At 30.7% G+C, this 21,433-nt stretch overlaps 1 protein-coding gene across 1 annotated transcript; it reads left to right on the top strand.

Annotated features, from left to right (window-relative positions):
• The first annotated feature begins 6,705 nt into the window (after positions 1-6,705).
• LOC106356925 (FCS-Like Zinc finger 6-like) lies at positions 6,706-7,623 on the top strand. The gene is made up of 2 exons (XM_013796640.3): positions 6,706-7,167; positions 7,324-7,623. Exons 1-2 carry the CDS (start codon positions 6,848-6,850, stop codon positions 7,460-7,462), a joined length of 459 nt encoding a protein of 152 aa, XP_013652094.2. The 5' UTR covers positions 6,706-6,847; the 3' UTR covers positions 7,463-7,623.
• Positions 7,624-21,433: the final 13,810 nt, after the last annotated feature.

Here is a 21,433-nt window from a genome sequence, read left to right as displayed (position 1 = left end):
TGAATTAAAAACCTCGGCTAAGAGACTAGAGTTAATCATGTCTTCATGAGATCTTTGTTTCGATTTAAAAAAGGAGAGAAAATAGTTTTTTGCATATTTTTCACCAAATCTGAGGTTACTCTCTACAGATAAATAAAATTTAGTATCGCTGAATATAAATATACTTCTATTGATTTTTTGTTCTTATATGATTGACGTTTGGTATATGACTATTAGAGTAGTTAACCGTGTAATTAGTGTTAGGTGTAATCTCTGTTTTAATGTTAGCATAACCAGAGACATCCCTTATATATTAATTGAGGAACATTTGAAAAGATGTAACCTCAATTTTGTATTAATTAAAAGAGGTCCCAATGCATAGGTGGCACTCAATTAAGTAGTCAATTACATTCAATTGAAAAATAAGTAGGTCCACATTCGATTTTTATATGTTGTTAGATACATAAGTTGGTCAAACTATATGATATAATGATATGATATGATATTTTCTTTCCTTAAATAAAACCTACGGAATTACCATAAATGACTAATATATATATGACAATTAATGAGTTTAATAATAAAGATTTGATAACAATATATATCTCCTCCATCATTTTTTGTTTAATTTTATATTATTAAAATAAATTAAACAATCAAATTAGCTATAAAAATAAAATTTAGATTTTTTCGTATATGTTATATTTTGAATTTTTAAAAACGACAATAAATGACTAAAACTATTAAAATTATTATGTTAAAAATTAATGATCAATGGTTTAACATTTTTATTATAAGAAGATACACATGATTTTAAAACCATATGAGTAAAAAATATCATTAAATAATAAAAAAATAATATATATATATATATATATATATATATATATATATATATTAAACACTATATACCATAAGATTACATAAATATTTTAATATTAAAACATTCAATGAATTTTCAAGAACATTTATAAATTATAAACTTATTAAAAATTTCAGATTGAAAATTTTGTTATCGATGATTTAAATATTTTGTTATAAAACGATATGAACGACAATAAATGACTAAAACTATTAAAACTATTATGTTAAAAATTAATGATCAATGGTTTAACATTTTTATTATAAGAAGATACACATGATTTTAAAACCATATGAGTAAAAAATATCATTTAATAATAAAAAAAATAATATATATATATATATATATATATATATATATATATATATATTAAACACTATATACCATAAGATTACATAAATATTTTAATATTAAAACTTTCAATGAATTTTCAAGAACATTTATAAATTATAAACTTATTAAAAATTTCAGATTGAAAATTTTGTTATCGATGATTTAAATATTTTGTTATAAAACGATATGAACGATCATAGAACCGTATGATTATAAATTCTTATTTAATAAATAACTATACTAAATATACTATTCCTAGAAAAATATGTTGGTTCATCTTAACTTATATTACACTTTTTATTAAACTAACTATCGAATTGATAAATAACGTACCAAAAAATGTTTTGCACTTTCCTTAAATAAAAGCTACGAAATTACCTAATATGATTAACGTATATGTGAAAATTAATTATAATGAATAATAAATATTTGATAACAATTTTGTATCTTAGTTTTTTTTTTAATTTTATATTATTAAAAATATATTTAAAAATCACATTAAATATATAATATAAATATTTATAACTTTTCTTATATGTTATATTTTGAATTTTTCAAAACGTCTATAAATTATTAGAAATTTGAAGATCCCCACTCTGAAAATTTTGTGATCAATAGATTATTTTTTTGTCATAATAAGTTACAAATGATCATAAAATTGTATTAATATGAACTTTTATTTAATATTATAAGAAGATACACATTATTTTAAAACCATATGAGTAAAAAATATCATTTAATAATAAAACATATATATTTATATATATATAGATTATACTATATACCATAAGATTACATAAATATTTTAATATTAAAACTTTCAATGAATTTTCAAAAACATTTATAAATTATAAACTTATTAAAGATTTCACATTGAAAATTTTGTTATCGATGATTTAAATATTCAGTTATAAAATGATATGAATGATCATAGAACTGTATGATTATAAATTCTCATTTAATAAATGACTATATAAAATATACTATTCTTAGAAAAATAGGTTGGTCCATCTTGACTTACATTATAGTTTTTATTAAACTAACTATCGAATTGATAAATAATCTACCAAATTTTTTTTTGCACTTTCCTTAATTAGAAGCTACGAAATTACCTAATATGATTAACGTATATATGAAAATTAATTATTATGAATAATAAATATTTGATAACAATTTTGGTATCTTAGTTCTTTTTTTAAATTTTATATTATTGAAAGATATTAAAAAATCATATTAAATATATAATAAAAGCATTTATATTTTTTCTTATATGTTATATTTGAGTTTTTCAAAACGTCTATATATTATTAGAAATTTGAATATTCCCACTCTGAAAATTTTGTGATCAATAGATTATTTTTTTGTTATAATAAGTTACAAATGATCATAAAATATAACGCATATGAATTTTTATTTAATAAATATTCAAACTAAATAATAATATATATATATATATATATATATAAACACTAATGATTTAAAGCAACAAGATTGGATGATCAATTTAGTCGTCCAGTTGAAATCTTTCAAAAGTATGTGAATGACTAAAGTCAAAGTAAATATAGATTTAGAATAGTAGTTATATTTTACTAACCAAATACCAAAAAAAACCGAACCGAACCGAAACCAACCCGATATCCGGGTTGAACATCCGTAATCCAAATGAAGCCAAACTATTGTTTCATTCTCCAAAATATAATAAAAATAATAACTTAATCCTGCGCAAGGCGCGGGTCTTATCCTAGTTCAGTGTACAAGAGAAACATTGTACACATTTCACATTTCATAATCTTCATTTCACTAGGTTTAGCTTAGTTTCTCTTGGTGCTTGTAATTTGTAAATTATTATCATCGTTAGTTGACAAACAAAGTCAAAATAATAATAAAATCGAAAAATAAAATAATAATAATAATAATGAAATGTGTGGACCATATGTTGAAGCCCACTAGTGAAAGAGAAAATAGCCCACTTTTAATTTCTGAAATTGATATTTGGAATTGGGACCAATTGTGTTTGGTTCAACTTCCATGTCAGCTTCAGCTTCCCCCTTCACTTTCATTTACTAGTACCACCTAACGAAAGTATGAAATATACATAGATTCAAATCAACTAGTCATGCTCATATGTACTACATGTGCTTGGCATCACATCTACGAATAAAAATCGTGATTTTCCATTTCTAGTCATTCAAAGGTACCATCAAATGTATGCTGACGTTTTTATGTGGTGTATTCAAATTTGAGATATATCTGACATGTTGAACAAATTTTTCAATATTGTCTATAATCTAACACAGATAAAATTTATAATTTTTTTTTAACTAGTTTTAAAAATTTATAATAGTTAATCAGATCAAGAGATTGTTTTCGAATTTTCTCAATCTCAATATTAGACGGTCATTATAAATGTCTTTTCTAGCAAACATTCATGAGCTTTCGTAGATTCTGAATATTGGTTTATTTTAACCCAAAATCTCATACTATAGAATAATAAAAAGTATATCATTTTTATAAGTTTAACCTTTTTTTTTAGCAAAAAAAAAGTTTTAACTTTTGTGGTTTATAGTTAACTTTTTTCTGGCAAGCAGATCGTCCTAAGAACTGTTAAACATATGATTTTCAAAATTCTTGTTAGGTGATTGAGAATTTTAATCATTAGACAAACTCATTGTTGGTTATTATTTTGTAATTAAAAATTAGATACAGTTATTGTAAGTTTTTTTAATAAAAGATATAATATTGTTTATCGAAATGTTAATTTCAGGCCATAATATTTCGGTCTTACACGAGTTTGAGAGTGGAATGGATAAAATGATCTTTTCAAATTGTATCTGCGCTCCGCTTGAGGTTTGTTTACTACATTAGAACTTCTACATTTTTCTTTGAAAAAAAGAGAAAGAAAAGAACTTCTACATTTTTTTATTAATGTGACTTACACTACTATTTCGTCGTCCTAGTAAATTACACATAAGTTTTCAAATAACCCAAACTTCACACCGCTGCCCTGTAACAAACAATATACAAACTGATAGCGTCAAACGTGGTAAACAAATTGGTTTGAACACATGTGTTGATGTCGCTTCGGGAATCCTAGCTATTTCGAAATTTGATGGAAGAAATGTTTTACGCCGTGATATTAATAGCAAAGTTTGACTACAAGTCTACACTAAGAAAGAGATTATGATCTATGACTCAAACTTCTCCTAATTAACCAAAAAAATACAAACTGATACTAATATTTCGTAAACTAATCAATTTAAAATGTAGCATCTCTTCGAGGCTGAAAACGTGGAGACCGATCACTTTAGGTACAATGTGCCACTCTGTTTCATTTATCTCTAGTTTTTTCCTGTGTAAAGAGGGCGCCACTACTCACAATGCACCAATCAGAAAAGGCTTTTGTTGTGATTTTCGATCAAAGATAAATTTTAGGAAACTAAAACTTTCGAGGAGTATCTTCCCCATGCATCTATAATATTTATTTATTGGGCACTAAATCATCAATGTAAATTTAAGGTAAATGTTGAAATATGGTGAGTAACGTGCATAAACGAGAAAAGGCTCAATAAAATTGCAAAGAGCAAATTGAATTAAAACATAGTTTTCAAGGTTGTCCCTTCTTTATATTAGCCCAAACGTTAGGAACCATATTACAAACATTTCCCTTTCAAAATTTATTATTATAAGCATTTTTAGTGTATTTTTTTTTTTTTTTTGGTAAAATGTTAAATATTATTACCAGATTTTCAATTTTTTACAGAAATACAGAGATGAACAAGAAACAGATTTGCAGAAAATTAAACTAAACAAAAGAATCCAAGCAGCAAAAAATGATCAACAGGAAAGAAACAGAAACAGAGACTTTGCACTAGACATCACCGGAGCAATGACGGACCAGAGGAACAGGCATGAACGGAGTGAGAACCAGTTACCGCGAGCTACCGGAGAGAAAGGCACCCTCAAACCTTGAAACACACGGCTCCTACAGCTTCCGAAGACCCACAAGCCACAACCTGCACAAAGAATCACAATCTCCAACCCGCTTACTAACCCAAGAAGAATCGCACCGGCAGCACGAGGAAGGCTCTGAACCAGCGATGCCGTCGTTCGGAAAGGACAGTTGAAGATTGCTGCCTCCAACCAACCAACCCAAGACCGTGTACACCCTCTTAACCGGGGGCCATATAGAACCGCCAGACTGACCGAGAACACAACCTCCGGTGAAGCTCCACCAAGCTAACAAGAAAGCCAAAAGACCCTAGTGAAGCTCATACATAGTCCACACTCACTAGCTCTCGCCAAGAAACAAACTACTGATGGATTCAGGAACCAGCGGCATAGAGCCTAAGCGGAAGAGCTGACTCGGGATAAACCTCCTGATCATGAAGGCGCACACCATTGAGACTCACCGCCAAGCAACCGAAAGTTCACATTTATTATGGGAAAAGATGACAAGCGAGCTGCCACCGCTCCGAGCAAGACCTAAGAAGAACGAGCCCAACAATGACGCGGATGCCGCCTTGAGCTCGACACAAGCTGCCACAGAAGAAAAACCCAACCCGGTTAACAACTCCGAGCGAGCAAGCTTCCCACCCATGCCCACAGCTTAGAACAAGCCGCAGGATCTCCGAAGGACATAGCCAACTAGACACCGCCGAGGAACCAAGTACCGAGATTTGAACACCAAGCCCAAAGGGCACGAACCCACAGAGAGGCCTGAGAGCCACACCACCACCACAAATCCGCGGAGTACAAACCTCACCGGAGCTCCACGCGCTGACACCCTCAAGCCAGAACCCTAGATTCGGAAAAACAGAGGCCCCCAGCGGAGATCTAAGCAAGCGAGAGATAAGGATTATCGCCGACCCACAACGCTTCCCTCTCCACCGCCACGGTACCGCCTAAATAACCGGTAAGAGCCACAGCACAAACCCGAGTTTCCGACCTCCACGAAGCCGGCCCCACCGACAGACCCTAGTCCCGCTCGTCGCCATAGAACCAGATCTGGCTACACCCATACCAAAACTCCTAGATCTACCACGAGTAGATGAGGAAGCTTCAGCGGCGCACCAAGCCCAGGACGAACAGCAAGGCCGAGAGAGATGAAGAGAGAGCGACGGAGCAGAGAAAAGAAGAAGAAGGGGAGGAGCCCTCCGACACCGGCTAAAAGGACCACCGGCACCGGAGACGAGCAAGCAACGGTGATTTGATTTCTAGGGTTAGAGAGAAGTTAGAGGGTTAGAGAGAGAAGATCGAGGATGACCCACATAATCTCATCTTTTTAGTGTATTTTTATCAATACTTTAGAAGTTGATATGAGTTCTTTTGTAATTATTATTGTAAAATGACCCGGGGGGGAATGGACAATTTAATTAGTTATTGGGTGCAACCATCGTTGAAGTGGAAAGTTAATTATTGTTAATTAAGTGGGCCCATCATATAACCCAATTGGCCCTTTCCTGAATGATTATGAAATTTTAACTGTACTATGATTGAAGAAGCATATTAAATCAACGGTTCAGATTCAGTCCTTAGTTTATGGTTTCTTCTTTATCTTCGCTTCCCTTCTCCTTCCTCACTCCCCCTCCTCCTCTCTTTAGACTTGCTTTGCTCTGTATCTGTTTAGAGCCCTAAAAACAAAGGAACAGAACACAGAGCACATAAACTGACAGGATGTTGCTAGGAAAGAGACAACGACCACCGATTAACAGAATAACGAGCCTATCGGAGATAAAGTTCGATCTCAACCTTCCCGGAGAATCAGAGGTATCATCAACTCAGCAGAGTCCAATCCAAAACACCATGGTGGAACCATACGTTTCCAACGGTCAACTCGTAGCAGCAGCCGTCGATCAACGGCTCTTAGCTATGGTCTCACCGAGAGGTAACCTAAGGAGACACTCAGGAAATTTTTCCGACGCTGGACATTTCTTGAGATCTTGCTCCCTCTGCGAACGCTTACTTGTTCCTGGCCGCGACATCTATATGTATAGGTGCATAACTAAAACACACATAAAATCATCGAGGAGAAACTGTTAATCTGATTCTAGGTTTCCCTTATTTGAATGATTTTGTGGTTATTTAATTTATTTATTTTTAATTGGAATACTGTATAATTAGTGATAATTTTCTGTCATTAAAAATGGCAGGGGAGATACGGCCTTTTGTAGCTTGGACTGCAGGCAACAGCAAATGGCACAAGACGAGTGGAAAGAGAAAGGTAAAACGGGAAAGGAATCGACGGTGGCGACCACCGGCAAGGGAGGGAGAGCTTCAACCGCCGTGTAATCTCCCCATCTTCACGTACATTATATATTGTTATATATATTATGTGTGGCTTGCTATGCGTTTGTATATTATGATTATAATGCGGTAAAACATATTCGAACTTCTGTTACCAAAAAAAAAAAGTGTTCGAACCTTGAGCGTTACTTGACATATGTTAATCACTCTCGTGTGTCGTGTTGGAATTAGATGATTTTCGAGGGTTTTTCAGATTTTACAAGTTTTGATATATTTGAAGTTGAAATCAAATGTATATATATTTTTCAAGTACTTTGAGAAATGTGAGAGTTTACGTTTGAATTATGCGAGTGAGCTTGCATCTTAGGAGTTTCTTTCTTTCTTTTTAATGCAATTTAGGAGAACGGGGATTTAGATATTCACCGATAAAACAAAAACAAGTTAAGGATGTTAGCAGTAGGCCTGGGCATTCGGATCTTCGGGTCGGGTTCGGGTCGGTTCCTTTCGGGTCCGGGTCTTTCGGGTCTAGAAAATTTATACCCAATAGGTACTTGAGAGGATTTCGGTTCGGGTTCGGGTCGGTTCCTACCGGGTCCGGGTCGGTTCGGATCTAAAAATAAAAAACCTGCAAAAGAACCTGTTATTTTCGGATCACATCCGGTTCCGGTTCGGGTACAGGTTTTTCGGGTTATTTTCGGTTCGGTTCCATGAGTTTCAGATATTTTTCAGTAGTTCTCGTAACATTTAACCTGAAACCCGAAATCTTTACCCATGTAAACCTGTTTACGAAGCATTGAAAACCAAATAGCCATAATTTCATATCAAACTTATATGTTTTTGCAAACAATTTAACCACACAAAAGTACTAAATAACATAAATCTTATGAAGTTTCAATCCAAAAACAAAAGAAAATAGAAAACAACAACTTCATCACGTCTTCTCCCAAGTTTCTTTGCTTCGAAATCAAGTTGAACAATGAACAAATGTCAAATCACAAAACAACAAAACAAAACTCAAAAATCAAAAGAATCAAACAAACGTAACTTAGTCATCAAGTGAATCATCGAGCAAGACAAAAACGAAACGAAACCATTATCAAAAATAAAAAAGTGGAGACTACCACAGAATTAAGAAACTTGGGTTTAGATTAAGGAATTATCACAAAATTATTTTGAGAAGTCTCAAAAAGTAGAGAAGAAGAAATTAGATGAGTATGATTTAGGTCTTCCAGTTTGATTGATAAGTTTTTTTAGGTTTTGTTCAAGATTGAAGGCTGTTTGGGGGAGTGGAAACGACTGCAGGAGCCGAGGAGATACCGAGGTTTGAGACAAAACATTAAGTGACGTGCTGTAACTTGAAGTCTTGAAGCACGCCTATTTGTGTTTTTTCGGTTCCATTAATACCCGTTCGGGTATCGGGTCTTACCCGGATCCGAACCTATACCCACGGGTCTATGAATAAAATATCCAACAGGTTAATCTACACATACTTGTACCTGTACCTGGACCTGTGATTTCGGGTCGGTTCCGGTTCGGGTTTTCGGGTCCAGGTTAAAATGCCCAGGCCTAGTAATTTTGAATCATTACCTGGATATCATCGGAGATAACAAAGAAATACTTTAAAAGAAAAGTAGATAAGCAGCGTAATTGGTTAGCTGATCATAAATATACTCCTTCAAAGTCAGAACAAGTGTGTACTTTTATTTGAGAACTAGTACGAGGCAATTCTCTTAAAAACAATAAAATGAGTTTTTTGAAAACAAAATTAGCATAAAGGAAGGAAAATGATCAAAAATGTTTCATTAAAAAGATAAAAGAATCTTCTACCTTATTTTTTATATCTAAATATAAATAATTACTAAATAAAAATTACTATGTTCGAATAATACATTTCTCAATTCAAACTTTTATATTTTCATATTTTTACGAAGTTTTTTCAAAAAGAAAAATTTTGAATTTTTATTTTGAAACTTGATTTTTTTTGAAACTATTTTCAAATTTTTATTTTATTTTTTTTAAATCCTCACTCCTCCCTCCTCTCAAATCTAAAACTTAAATTTAAATTATTTAATTTTAGGAATATCAGGGTCTATTTACTTTTTTAATAAAACTTTTTAGTCATTTTGACTCTTATCTTATGTAATATTTTTATGATAAAAACTTTTTTATTTTTATCATAAGGAAATTTTGTTTTGTTTTTTATCATAAGGAATTTTTATTCCAAATTTTCATTTTAGGTCAACTATAGAGTTGATGTAAAAGTCTCAACTGGCTGTGGCCGATCTGTGTACTTTTTAACTCCACATTTATACAAATACACTGATATTACGGTGTTCTTGTGACTATATTTTGTTCCTTTATATGTAAATTTATATTTGAATAGACAAGGTTAACTGGATACGATATTGCTTGTCAGGAATCTAATGCCTAATCAGCATAGGTCCCAGTATCCACCAATAGGAAAAATAATAGGTTATCTTACCACGAGAAAAATATTCATAGAAATGAGTAAAAACAGAAATGATACGTAATAAATTAAGATGTATATAAAGTTTATGTCACATATATTGACATATATAGGTTGCTCTGTGAGTAAATTTTGTGATACTAAAACATTTTTACGTATTGAGTATATAGAATAGTACCACTTGGCCAAATTGGCATGTGTCCGCATCAAATTAGGCCAACTATCGAATTCCAACGTCTCTTTGGTTTCTAGCATACAGGCTCCTTAATTATTGTTTACGAAACAAAAGCTGTATATAATCATGTTTTTAATCAAAAGGGTACCACTAAAAAGCAAGTCCGAGTTGTAAAATAAAGTTGGCATCTTTCTCGACCAAAGATGGTAAGAAACCGAGAGTAACTGCCTGCTTCTATTTGTTTATTTAAGTAAAAACCATTATCAAACCAGCACGAAAATATGCATTATATATATATATATATGTATTATATACAGGACTGATTATATATAGTAGTATATTTATCCATTTTGAATTATTCACTTGGTTGAAGATAGTCTTTATATAGAAGTTCCAATCTTGTTTATAGTTTGAGCTTTCGGATGCAGTTTTCACAGAATGAACATGCATGTGTATAAAGAGAAGTATGAGCTAAAACCTGAAAATTGATTGGCTAGCAAGCCTCGCATACTATATATTAATAATAGAGAATGTGCCATATATGTGTTGATGTGTGGTATTTGTTTTTTTATGAGGGGACAAGAAATGAGAAGTTGTCCCGTTAACTCTTTGGTTCTAGTGTATTGACAATAGCTAAGTGTGGGGATAAGAATAAGGAATACACGTGCAAATATACCGTCCATTAATGTTGTTGATCCTTCTTAATTACTTTGATTCTAATGTATTAGGATTTAATGATATAATACAAGGTTAATACACTTTTTAAGGTTAAGTACACTTGGGAAAGGCTAAATTGTATTTTATGTATTCACATTAGTGCTAACTGTCTTTGAATCTTGATATTAGCTTAATCACATGAAAGCATGACCGTAAACTTCTTTCCGTCTGTATTAATGCAACATTCTAAACCCACACCGACCAATAGTCGTTTGGCCTTTATTCCAAACTTTTTTTTTCCCAAACTTAAGTTTTTTTTATTTAATATTTTCATTATTTATTTAGATATAAGTGGGGTTGTCCCATTTTATATGTTACGGATCGAGTTTGTTCCATCCATATTAAGCAAAGACTAGTGGGAACAGCTCATGTGAAGGTCTTAGTCATGTTAATTGTTGATTTCATATGGACTTTAACAATTATCCAATGTATGTGTGTATTAACTTTTAAGACTTGAGAGTATAGAATAAAACAAAACATACTCAAATATTGGTATATCTCCATTATTTTGATTCTTGATCTGATTTTAAATATTGTACTCTCATGCCTTCCCCTCACCCCCCAATTGCTTAGGTATAAAGCCCTCTTTTTTATATAATAACTATATATGAACACTATTTAGTTTTATAACCACACAGCACTGCTGACAAAAAAAAAACACAAAGCCCTAAAGGATAGAATATGTATAGGAGTAGTGTAATCCTAGGTGTGTTTTTAGACGAGAAAAGTGGTTTTGATATTATTTTAGAACATGATAATGATGAACCATCAAAATAATGATCAAATGGATCGATCGGAGTTAAAAAAAAAACATTGGTGAACAGAGAGTTTTTGGTTTGGTATGATGAAATAATTGATGTTCGTCACTAAATTTAAATCACATTACATGACTAGTCGTCAATGTCATCATCTTGTAACTGAATAAACTATGCTTGTATTACAACATTAGTATCTCAGTATATGTCCCCTTTTACCTTTTACCCTAATTATTTATAATGCAGCAGTATTGTTTTGAAAATTTCCTTGCTGAAAAGGTTTAAACATATGTTTTTTTCTTGATCGAAGACTTTCTATTGGAAGAGATGTTTAACATTATGTTTACGATTATATAGTGTTTTCTAGAACAACCCAAAGTGTAGGAATATTTATCATTTTAAATTTAGTAGAAGGCTATATCATCTTGATTTTTTTGGACGTCCGTCATCGTTTGTGTATGTTTTCTACAATGCATCTGCAAAGAAAGATGGAACTTTAAAATACGCGCATTGAATAAATATAAGGCCTTGTTAGAAGGCTGAAACTGTCTATGATATATTTGATCCCCTCTGGCCTATATTACATTAAATAGACCTGTCAGTGAATTTAATGGGCCAAGATGAGATCTAGGAAACATAATGGGCTTTATATTAGTTTCTTTTGTTTTGTTTATTAGTTGTTTACTTTGTTTCGGCCTTTCCCTCAAATAACATTTAACTTTGATGATTTCTTCCCATATGAGCACCAACGCCACTATCCAGTTTTAGATTCCATTTTCTGATCTGACACAGTGACACCAATAGGTAGAAGCAAAGAGGATACATCTTTTAATAACCGTGGTAAGATTCCAAAGGTTTTCTAACCCAAGAACTAAGCACCACAAAACCCATAAAAATCCAATTTTCTTAGCACTTAAGGCGTATACGGATGATTAAGACCACTTGATTAGCAAAGAAGAATATTCATGTAATAATATATACATAATTAAGAGTTATATAATTGCGATTTTCCTCTTTTCGTTTTTCCAAGATTGTCTTGAGTAAAAGAATGGTACATAGTAAATAGTAAAATGTTAGTGTAATGTCTCGGCCGCTTATGGCTAATGGACCTCCCACGCACATTCTTTGTCCGTGGGTCTATACTATGCGACGGACGGTGCGTTTATTTTTTGGAAGCTCGAAAGTTATGTTTACTGACCCCATAATCACCACATGACATTTTCCTTTGCGTTGGCTTTATTTACACGATATCACGAATTACTTTGCAATAGATCACGTCATCTCACTACTCTAGTTCAATCACACTTAATTTTGGGGTTCTAAACGGATGTGTGACATAAAATATAAGCATATTTTAGTGACATATGTAGCCAAATCAATTCTCTTAAGCTTTTCCACATATACCAAAATTGTGATGTTACAATTCATCCACATTCACATAGCGCAACGTCTTCGTTGCGCACCATGACATGTCTCAAGATGCATCTCGGGCAGAACATGCTCTGATACCACTTGTAACGCCCCAACCGCTAACGGCTAATGGACTTCCCACACTCGCTCTTTCAGCCCATGGCCCATTCTGAGCGATGGGCGGTGCTTTAACTTTTAAGAGGTTTGAAAGTTATGTTTACTAACCCCGCAATTATCACATGACTTTTCTCATTGTTTTGGTCTCACTTGCGTGATATCACGAACTACTTGCCAATATGTCATCTGTTCTTTCACTACTCTAACTTAAGCACATTATTTGACTCTGAAATTCTAAACGGATGATGGTAAGTGCATTTTGATAACATAGATAGTCAAATCAGTTTTCTTAAATCTGTTTACCTATACCAGAAATCAGGAAGCTACAATTAGTTAGACGATTTATCCTGCTATATAAAAGAATGATGGTTAAAACAATGTTTAAAGCAGAAAAGGCTGAAAGTTATTGGTTATACATAAAGATTGTTAGGTGATTTGATGGTGGATATATATTTTGTCATATGGCAAAAATGTAATTGAGGGTGTCATGTGTGTTTGTGAGCAACTGAATCAAATGTTAAAGCTTTACGAAACATTCTTCATATTAACAATAACACCTAACCTTCTTCTCATTAGAAAATAAAAGTCATAGATTCTATTTTCTTCTATGACTTCACTTCTTTTTGTTTTCCTTTCAAAAGTGTCAGATGTTAATACTTCACTACTATAGTCTCTAAAGAACTTTCTAACCATAATTCCCATGAACAAGAGATATTTATCATATAATATGGTGGTGTGAACAACAACGTAATAGAATCCAAAACGTCTGTACTAGTTTTGGATCTCCAGTTATAATACAAAGCTTGTTGAATACTTTTAAAAATGAAGAAATAGACCATATCTCACGTTATTCACGATATCACGGGAAAACGATAAACCAAAGAAGAGAAAAGTATTATTATTTGAACAAAATTGAGGACGACAGTTCACCTAAAATTCATATGCCATTCATCTTTTAAAACGACGTCTAGTACCTGCTCTGAAAACGACGACACCCTTTTTTATTTTCTGCAAAAGTCTTTCATTCAGTCAAAACTTTTTTTTTTTTTTGACAAAACTTACATTAATATTCTCTGTTTGTATCTAGAAAGTTAAATACAAAGTCTAGATGACAAAAGAAAAAAAAAACTAGAGTCTTAATGATCAAAACATAAATGTATATTTTATACTTTGTGTTCTGAAAATTAATCATAACATATTTAACCCTAAGTTTTTTCAAAAAAAAAAATTGAAAAAAATTGTTCAAATATACTATTATTAGTTATCTGCTAAAGTAAATTAATTACTATGAGATCAACGATACCCAATTTATAACAAGTTTTAAAGCGTCTCTAATATAAAATTCTATTTAAAAAATGAAATAACCATAGTAGAATTGAATTTACTTCAACCATACTTTATTTTAGAGTAAAATATGTCAAATGTAGATTGAAATAAAAAATGCTGTTAGTTATTCTGTTTTTTTACTCTATAATAGAATAAACATAGCTTTACTCCATAAATGAAGTAATATTTATATTTTTTATTCCTTCATTTTAAAATAGAGTAGAATGGAACAAACTATATTCCACCATGGAATTACTCTATTACTGAATTACTCCATTTTGAAAAAGATGAAGATCTATATTGAAAATGCTCTTACGACCAGAAAAACCCAGTTTAGTGAAGTGGAACTCCGAAGGGAAAAACCGTAGATATGGACATTTAACTAATTGACTAAAATCACTTCTTCAATTTTTAATGCTACTATAGTAAAGTTGATTTTGTAGTATTTTGTTTTATCTGACGAAACAAGAGATATGCAGAGAGGCATGGACATAAGTGGAGTGAGGTTGGTTTACAGACCACACAGCTAAGTTAATGATAGCATAATCTGGGCCACTGATCATGAACCCGTGGCGAACGGTTGTTGGATTCAAAAGTCTTTAAACGGGTAGCGTGGGACGGAAACCGCGTGAAGGGGGTTACAAAGGAACTTTTCTGAAATTGGAAAAGCATTCTCTTAGTAACGTTGAGTTGATAGACACGCGCAATCCATGCCACTGATCTTGAAATTTCGAGGTCGATGATCTTTGTAGCTATTACGTTTATTATGCGTTAGATCTTTTAGTCTTTTAAAAGAAGCAATTAAGCATCTATATACTTCATCTGTATAGAATTTTGAAAGTTTATTCGATGGCAGACAATGAGACAAATTAAACCTTTGGAGAGGTTTGTCTTAGCTGTCTACACTGTTTAGTATAGAATATCCGATTTTTCCATCAATATTATAAATTCGACTGGATTTTGATTATTTCCGGTCAAAACAAAATACCAAATAGTCTGAATTACTAATCTGTAGAAATGTATCTCACTTTTCAAGAATATTTTCAAGGATTCTATATCGATCATATGTATGGATGAATATGATGTGTCGTAAAATATTATGTATATTGGACTCACCAACAAAGTTATAGTGAATCTGTTCGTATTGGGTTTAGTGTTGAGGTAAATACGAGGCCAACGTGTGTTAACATTATATTCAAGGGGTTGTATTCCTTTACAAAATTATGTTATAGCAGTATTATTCTCCAATATATTCAAATTGATGTTCTAAAAAGCGTTTTACGTGATTGCACGCTAGGTCTTATAAGATCATGCCAATTATTTTCTAAACTGCCTAAACAGTTATAATATTGCAATAATGAATAATATATAATTTATCATTCATAAATTATAATAATTAATATATTATAATATAGAATCATATGAATATGAAGTAATATAAATTTTATCATTTGTGAATAGTGATATTTAATATAAAATATTATATAAAGATATATTTAGTATATAATTTTAATTTATAAATGCATTTTGTCTAATTAATAAGCTAGGTCTGATCTAATTAATCGTTATAGGCGTTAGATGTTGAGCCGCTTAGCGCTTTCTTAAATACTGATTCCAAATATCATAGTATTTTTCTTCCAAATAACATATCTTCACTACTCTTACAACGTTGCTCGTTTACTGTTACATACATACTGTATTAATGTACCGTATAACTTGACAGAAAATACAATACATATAATCTTAAGAATTATGAGAAGTCCAGTTTATCGAATAAAAAAATGTAAGAGCTCTTGAAACTTGAAAAGTCTATATATTTGTGAATATTATAAAAATCAAAGATGTATGTAAATTAATTAGATAGAACTATGGCGTCACACAGGAAAAACGAAATGTGTATTAAGAAGCTATCAATTTAAATTAGAGGGTGCATTGCACAGTTGACTATTTTCATTTCATGCTCCGCCAGTTATGTATTTGAAGGTTAAGTACATTGTTGTTTGAAAACGGAACCTTACTCATTCAACACATGGAAAGTCATGTATAGCAATTAGCAACCAAGGATACGATTTCCATCTTTGTATATATATTGCTTGTTAATATATATATATATATATATAATATTAAATAGTTTATGAGTTATTTTTGAATTCACCCCTTAAATAATAACTAATTAGATTCTGTCACGTCATATATTGTTTATGAAAAAGTAAAATAAAAAATAATATTAATTGCAAAAGAATTGACACTATAAAATTCTAAAATCTAAATTTTATAACTAAAATTTTACACTAGCCTAAGGGTTAAAACTAAACCCTATAGCTCAAATTTTAAACACTAAACTCTAAATCATAAACCATAAGGTTAAATGTAAATCTTAAAAATCCTACACCCTAAACTATAAATCCTAGAGTGTAGGATTAACCCTAGGGTGTAAGGTTAACTTTAGGGTCTAAATTAATCTTAGGACTTAGTGTTTAAAGTTTGAAATATATGATTTAGTGTTAACCATAGAGTTTAGGATTTAATGTTTTGAACTAGATTTTAACCCGCACACCCGTGCGGGTAACATTTCATTTATAGATATACAATTTTATATTATTTTGTATATAATAATTTATGATAATATATTACTGTCATTTTAAAAATAACTTAATAGATGATATATAGTTCTAAATATTAAAATTTAACATATTATAACAATTTTATTTTTTTGTAAAAATTATTAAATAATTTATGAATATTAATCATTTTAAAAGTTGAATGATATTTTAGTCATTTTAAACGGTGAATGATATTTTATTTAATTATCTTAATGAAAATATTTTCAAAATATATTGGTTTACCAATTCAACATAATTTTAATATGTTTGCACAAAAAACATAATTTTAATATGTAATTCATTAATTACTTCTATTTTAATATAATGTAGAATATACTTATAAAATTTATAAAATTAGCATATAATTTCATTATTTTGTTTATAATAAAAATTTAATTAAAATTCATTTATAATAATATTATACTACTAATTGTGAAATTAATCAGTGCATTAACTAAAAGAATATTTAAATTTTTAAAAAGATTTTGTTAGATTTTTTTTTCTCAACAGATTTTATTATTCCTAAAACTATAATTTAAATTTATAGTTAAAATGGATTTGTTATTAATATCTTTAAAATTATTTAGGAATGTTATACATTAAATAAACTAATATAAACAATAAAAAAAATTATTTGAATATATGGACCTAGACTTCTAGTATGACTTTTTGTAGTAGATAAAAAATGGTACTTCTCTTTTAATAGATAAGATTATAAAGATTAGAGTTTAGAATGTTATAATGTTATATTTTTGACAATTAATATTGCTTTCAAATTTATTTTTCTCATAAACAATATATGACGTGACAGTTTTTTATTGGTTATTATTTAAGAGAATCATAGGGGATGAACCGAAGAATAATTCATTGATTATTTAGTATTTGCATTTTATGACTAGTAGTTTAGTTATAGATTGTTAGATACATCTTATATTTAAACGTTACTCATTCATTTTTCCAAAACTAGCAGATCTTTTAAATCAACATGTAGTTCAATAAAAAAATTACTTTTTAAATTTTCTGACAATACATGAGATATTATTTGCCGATTTAAACTTTTTTTTTTTCTTATGCAGCCTTGCATGTTGGTGAAATTCGAAGCTTCTTCCGCCGCAAACGGCGTACATGTTCAAAGGCCACATGCTTCCCATACTCTACTTACCCCTTCTTCCGTGCTCTGCCGAGTGCTGACTTTTTATAATATACACAAACAATATAACTTTACAAATTCTAGAGGCCACTAGCTAGTTTCTCAATTTCAAATACAAGTGGTCTTTTACTTCTTGGGTATTTCAATATGCTTACCAAACTGGAGTAATTAATCTTCTAAAGTTTATGTATTTTTTTTTAAAACTTCAAGTTTGTGAATTATATAAGCATATACTTCGTAATGATGCATTACAGGACACTAGCTAGACGTTACATTTCTCATATCGGATGTTTTATGAACAGTTATTTTTATTTCAAAAACATGTTTTATTTTGAAGGAAAACAAGTTAATTTTTTCACGTTAAATTATTGACGTCCATTGCTAATGGCATAGCCGGGCCTGAATAGAGGCAGGTAAAGCATGTGCTTTAGGGCCGGAGTATGATTATTAATTTTAGGGGCCAAAAAATACAAAAGATAGTGTTTGGTCTAGTGGCAATGATGCAGTTTATTATCTAATGGGGCTGGGTTCGATTGTCTTTGCTACACTTTTCAGTGTTTTTCATGTTTTTTTTAAGTAACGGGCCAAAAAAAGTATTTTGCTTCTGGGCCGGTAATTCTCAGGCCCGGCCCTGGCTAATGGCTAATAAATAAAACTCGCCAACCAAAAAAATGGAGAGTAAAACTTTTTTTAAAAAAGAGCTAAATTAATTTACTATAGAATAATTAGTTTATACCAATGAAGATGAAATAAAAATATGAAAAAATTTGACAACTAATAATAACATAACACATGACATTGATGGTCCCACATTTTATTCAGGAGGGTAAACCGTAAAACTTTGCATCAGGTTTCTTAAAAACCTCTTTATTGTAGGACGTTGTGCAAAGTATTCTGTAAAAATACATCAGAAAACGTTTTTTTTTGTCAACCACATTCAGAAAACTAACCATGGATATTGCACGAGTCGTCCGAGTTTTTTCTATTCTTGGTCCAGCGTTTGTGTAGAAGCTTTGGGAAATGCGGCTAGAAATAAAATACACAACCTGATAAGATGTATAAAATTGAAGTTTTCTGCCAATCCATCTCTAAAGCTCTAGAGACTTCTTAATGCTTCTGTAACAATTTATGTCAATTAAAGTCTAAACTACCTATTATAATTATCATGACTAATACATGCGACTAAACAACAACTTTAAGACGAAATAGTGATGTAAATCCATATCACTATCGGCGTCTTAGGATATTTTTCTTAATTTCAATTGTTATTTTACTATGAGGCGTCCGTATTTGAATTCTAAACAACAATGGTTTGGCTAATTCCGTAGACAATCGTGTAAGAGCATCTCCAATGTACAATTTCATTTTTTCCTCTAAAATGGAGTAAAAATGAAAATGGAGTAAAATTGCTCCAACCCTACTTCATTTTCTACTCCATAATGGAGTGATGAACAAACAAAAAATAGATTACTCCATTTATGGAGTAAATTTTATTATGGAGTGAAATATGAAGTTGGGTTGGAGCATTCCTTACTCTATATTCACTTTTACTCCAGTTTAGAGAAAAAAATGGAGTAGGGATGTAGATGCCCTAAGAGCATCTTCAATGTAAAACTCCATTTTTTCTTTTAAAATGAAGTAAAAGTGAAAATGAAGTAAAATTGCTCCAACCCTATTTTATTTCTTACTTTATAATAGAGTGATGAACAAACAAAAAGTAGATTACTCCATTTTTTAGAATAAATTTCATTATGGAATAAGATATAAAGTTGAGTTGGAGCATTTTTTATTCTATATTTATTTTTACTTCATTTTAAAGAAGAAAATGGAATAGTGATGGAAATGCCCGAGTTAATATCAATGAAAAACCTCACGTCCGCATATGAATTAACGCGTCATATATTAATTATTATTCGTAAAGTCAATTAGATTGCTTCAATTCTCAAAGAGTTGACTTGGAGGCAATTATGTTCTTAAACAGTTGTCTCTAGTGATAAAGAATGTACTAATTAAATAGACTAGATCCTTTTCCGCGCTACGCGCGGATAATATATTTATATTTGTTACATTTATCATTTTTATTTGTATGTGAATTTTTGTATATTAAATTATATTTAACTAATTTATTAGTTAATAAAATACTTTGACTTGATTTTTTTTTATTTTCAGTTTGAAGTAAGTATTTCTATTATATGTAACATAATTAACTAATAAAATATGAAGAATCAAGTCGAAGATTTTAGAGTTATGTAAAGAAAATATAATTATGTATAGAACATAAATTATCTTAGTTTAAAAGATCGGAATCTCATCTCGAATAAATTCACGAAAATAAAAAGTATTTCAATAACCTAATTAAAATATAAAATCCCTTTTTTTTAAAAAGCGTACTTAATAATATTGTTTTACGTGTAATAGTTGAAAACTGACAATTAAATATCAATCTAGAATATTATTTTAATATATCTAAAGGTAAAATATTAATTGTAATATACAAATTCTGTAATATTTCATGAATTAGAAGTCTTTAAAATCTAAAATCTATTTGTTCACAATGAATGAAAACTATAATTAGTCATGACTCTTGATCGAACCAGAGCAAATTTATATGTACCAGAGAAAATTTATATGTATTGGCATTAATCACAATAAATTCAAACAATATTTAGTCATGAGTCCTGATCGAACCCGAGAAAATGTCTTCCGGTTCATGCTCTTAAATTGATTTTTAGCTCAATTTCAACATGTGAAAATGTATTATTATATACTCAAATCTTATGTCTCATTAACCTTGTTGTCACCAGCTTTTTTCCACAGGAAAAACTAACAAAAGGTACAAATAAAAGTATGAGATGAAATATTTAGCAATGAGAGATTCAGGATCTCTGCCAACAAATCACATGCTTAGATTGAGCGGTATAATACTATTTTTTTTTATTTACTAAACAATAACTGAAAATAGTAAAATTGTGAAAGTGAATTTGATTCATTTTTTAAAGATGATTGGAACAAACAATTGATAAGCCGCAAATTAATATAAGCCAAAACTGGCGTTCTCCGTCGTCTATGTAGGCCGCAATTGCCGTCGAATATGTTTTGGCCGCAATAAGCACTGAACAAAAGTAGAGATTTTCTCTCTCTCTCTCTCTCTCTCTCTCTCTCTCTCTCTCTCTCTCTCTCTCTCTCTCTCTCTCTCTCTCTCTCTCTCTCTCTCTCTCATACATTCATCTTATAAGATTCCAATACACCGTCTCAAATCTCATGCAAAGTACGAAGACAGTAAACCCAGGTCTTAT

Source organism: Brassica napus, chromosome A7 (assembly GCF_020379485.1).
Source record: "Brassica napus cultivar Da-Ae chromosome A7, Da-Ae, whole genome shotgun sequence".
Lineage (NCBI taxonomy): Eukaryota > Viridiplantae > Streptophyta > Magnoliopsida > Brassicales > Brassicaceae > Brassica > Brassica napus.
This window is presented reverse-complemented; position numbering and strand designations above follow the sequence as displayed.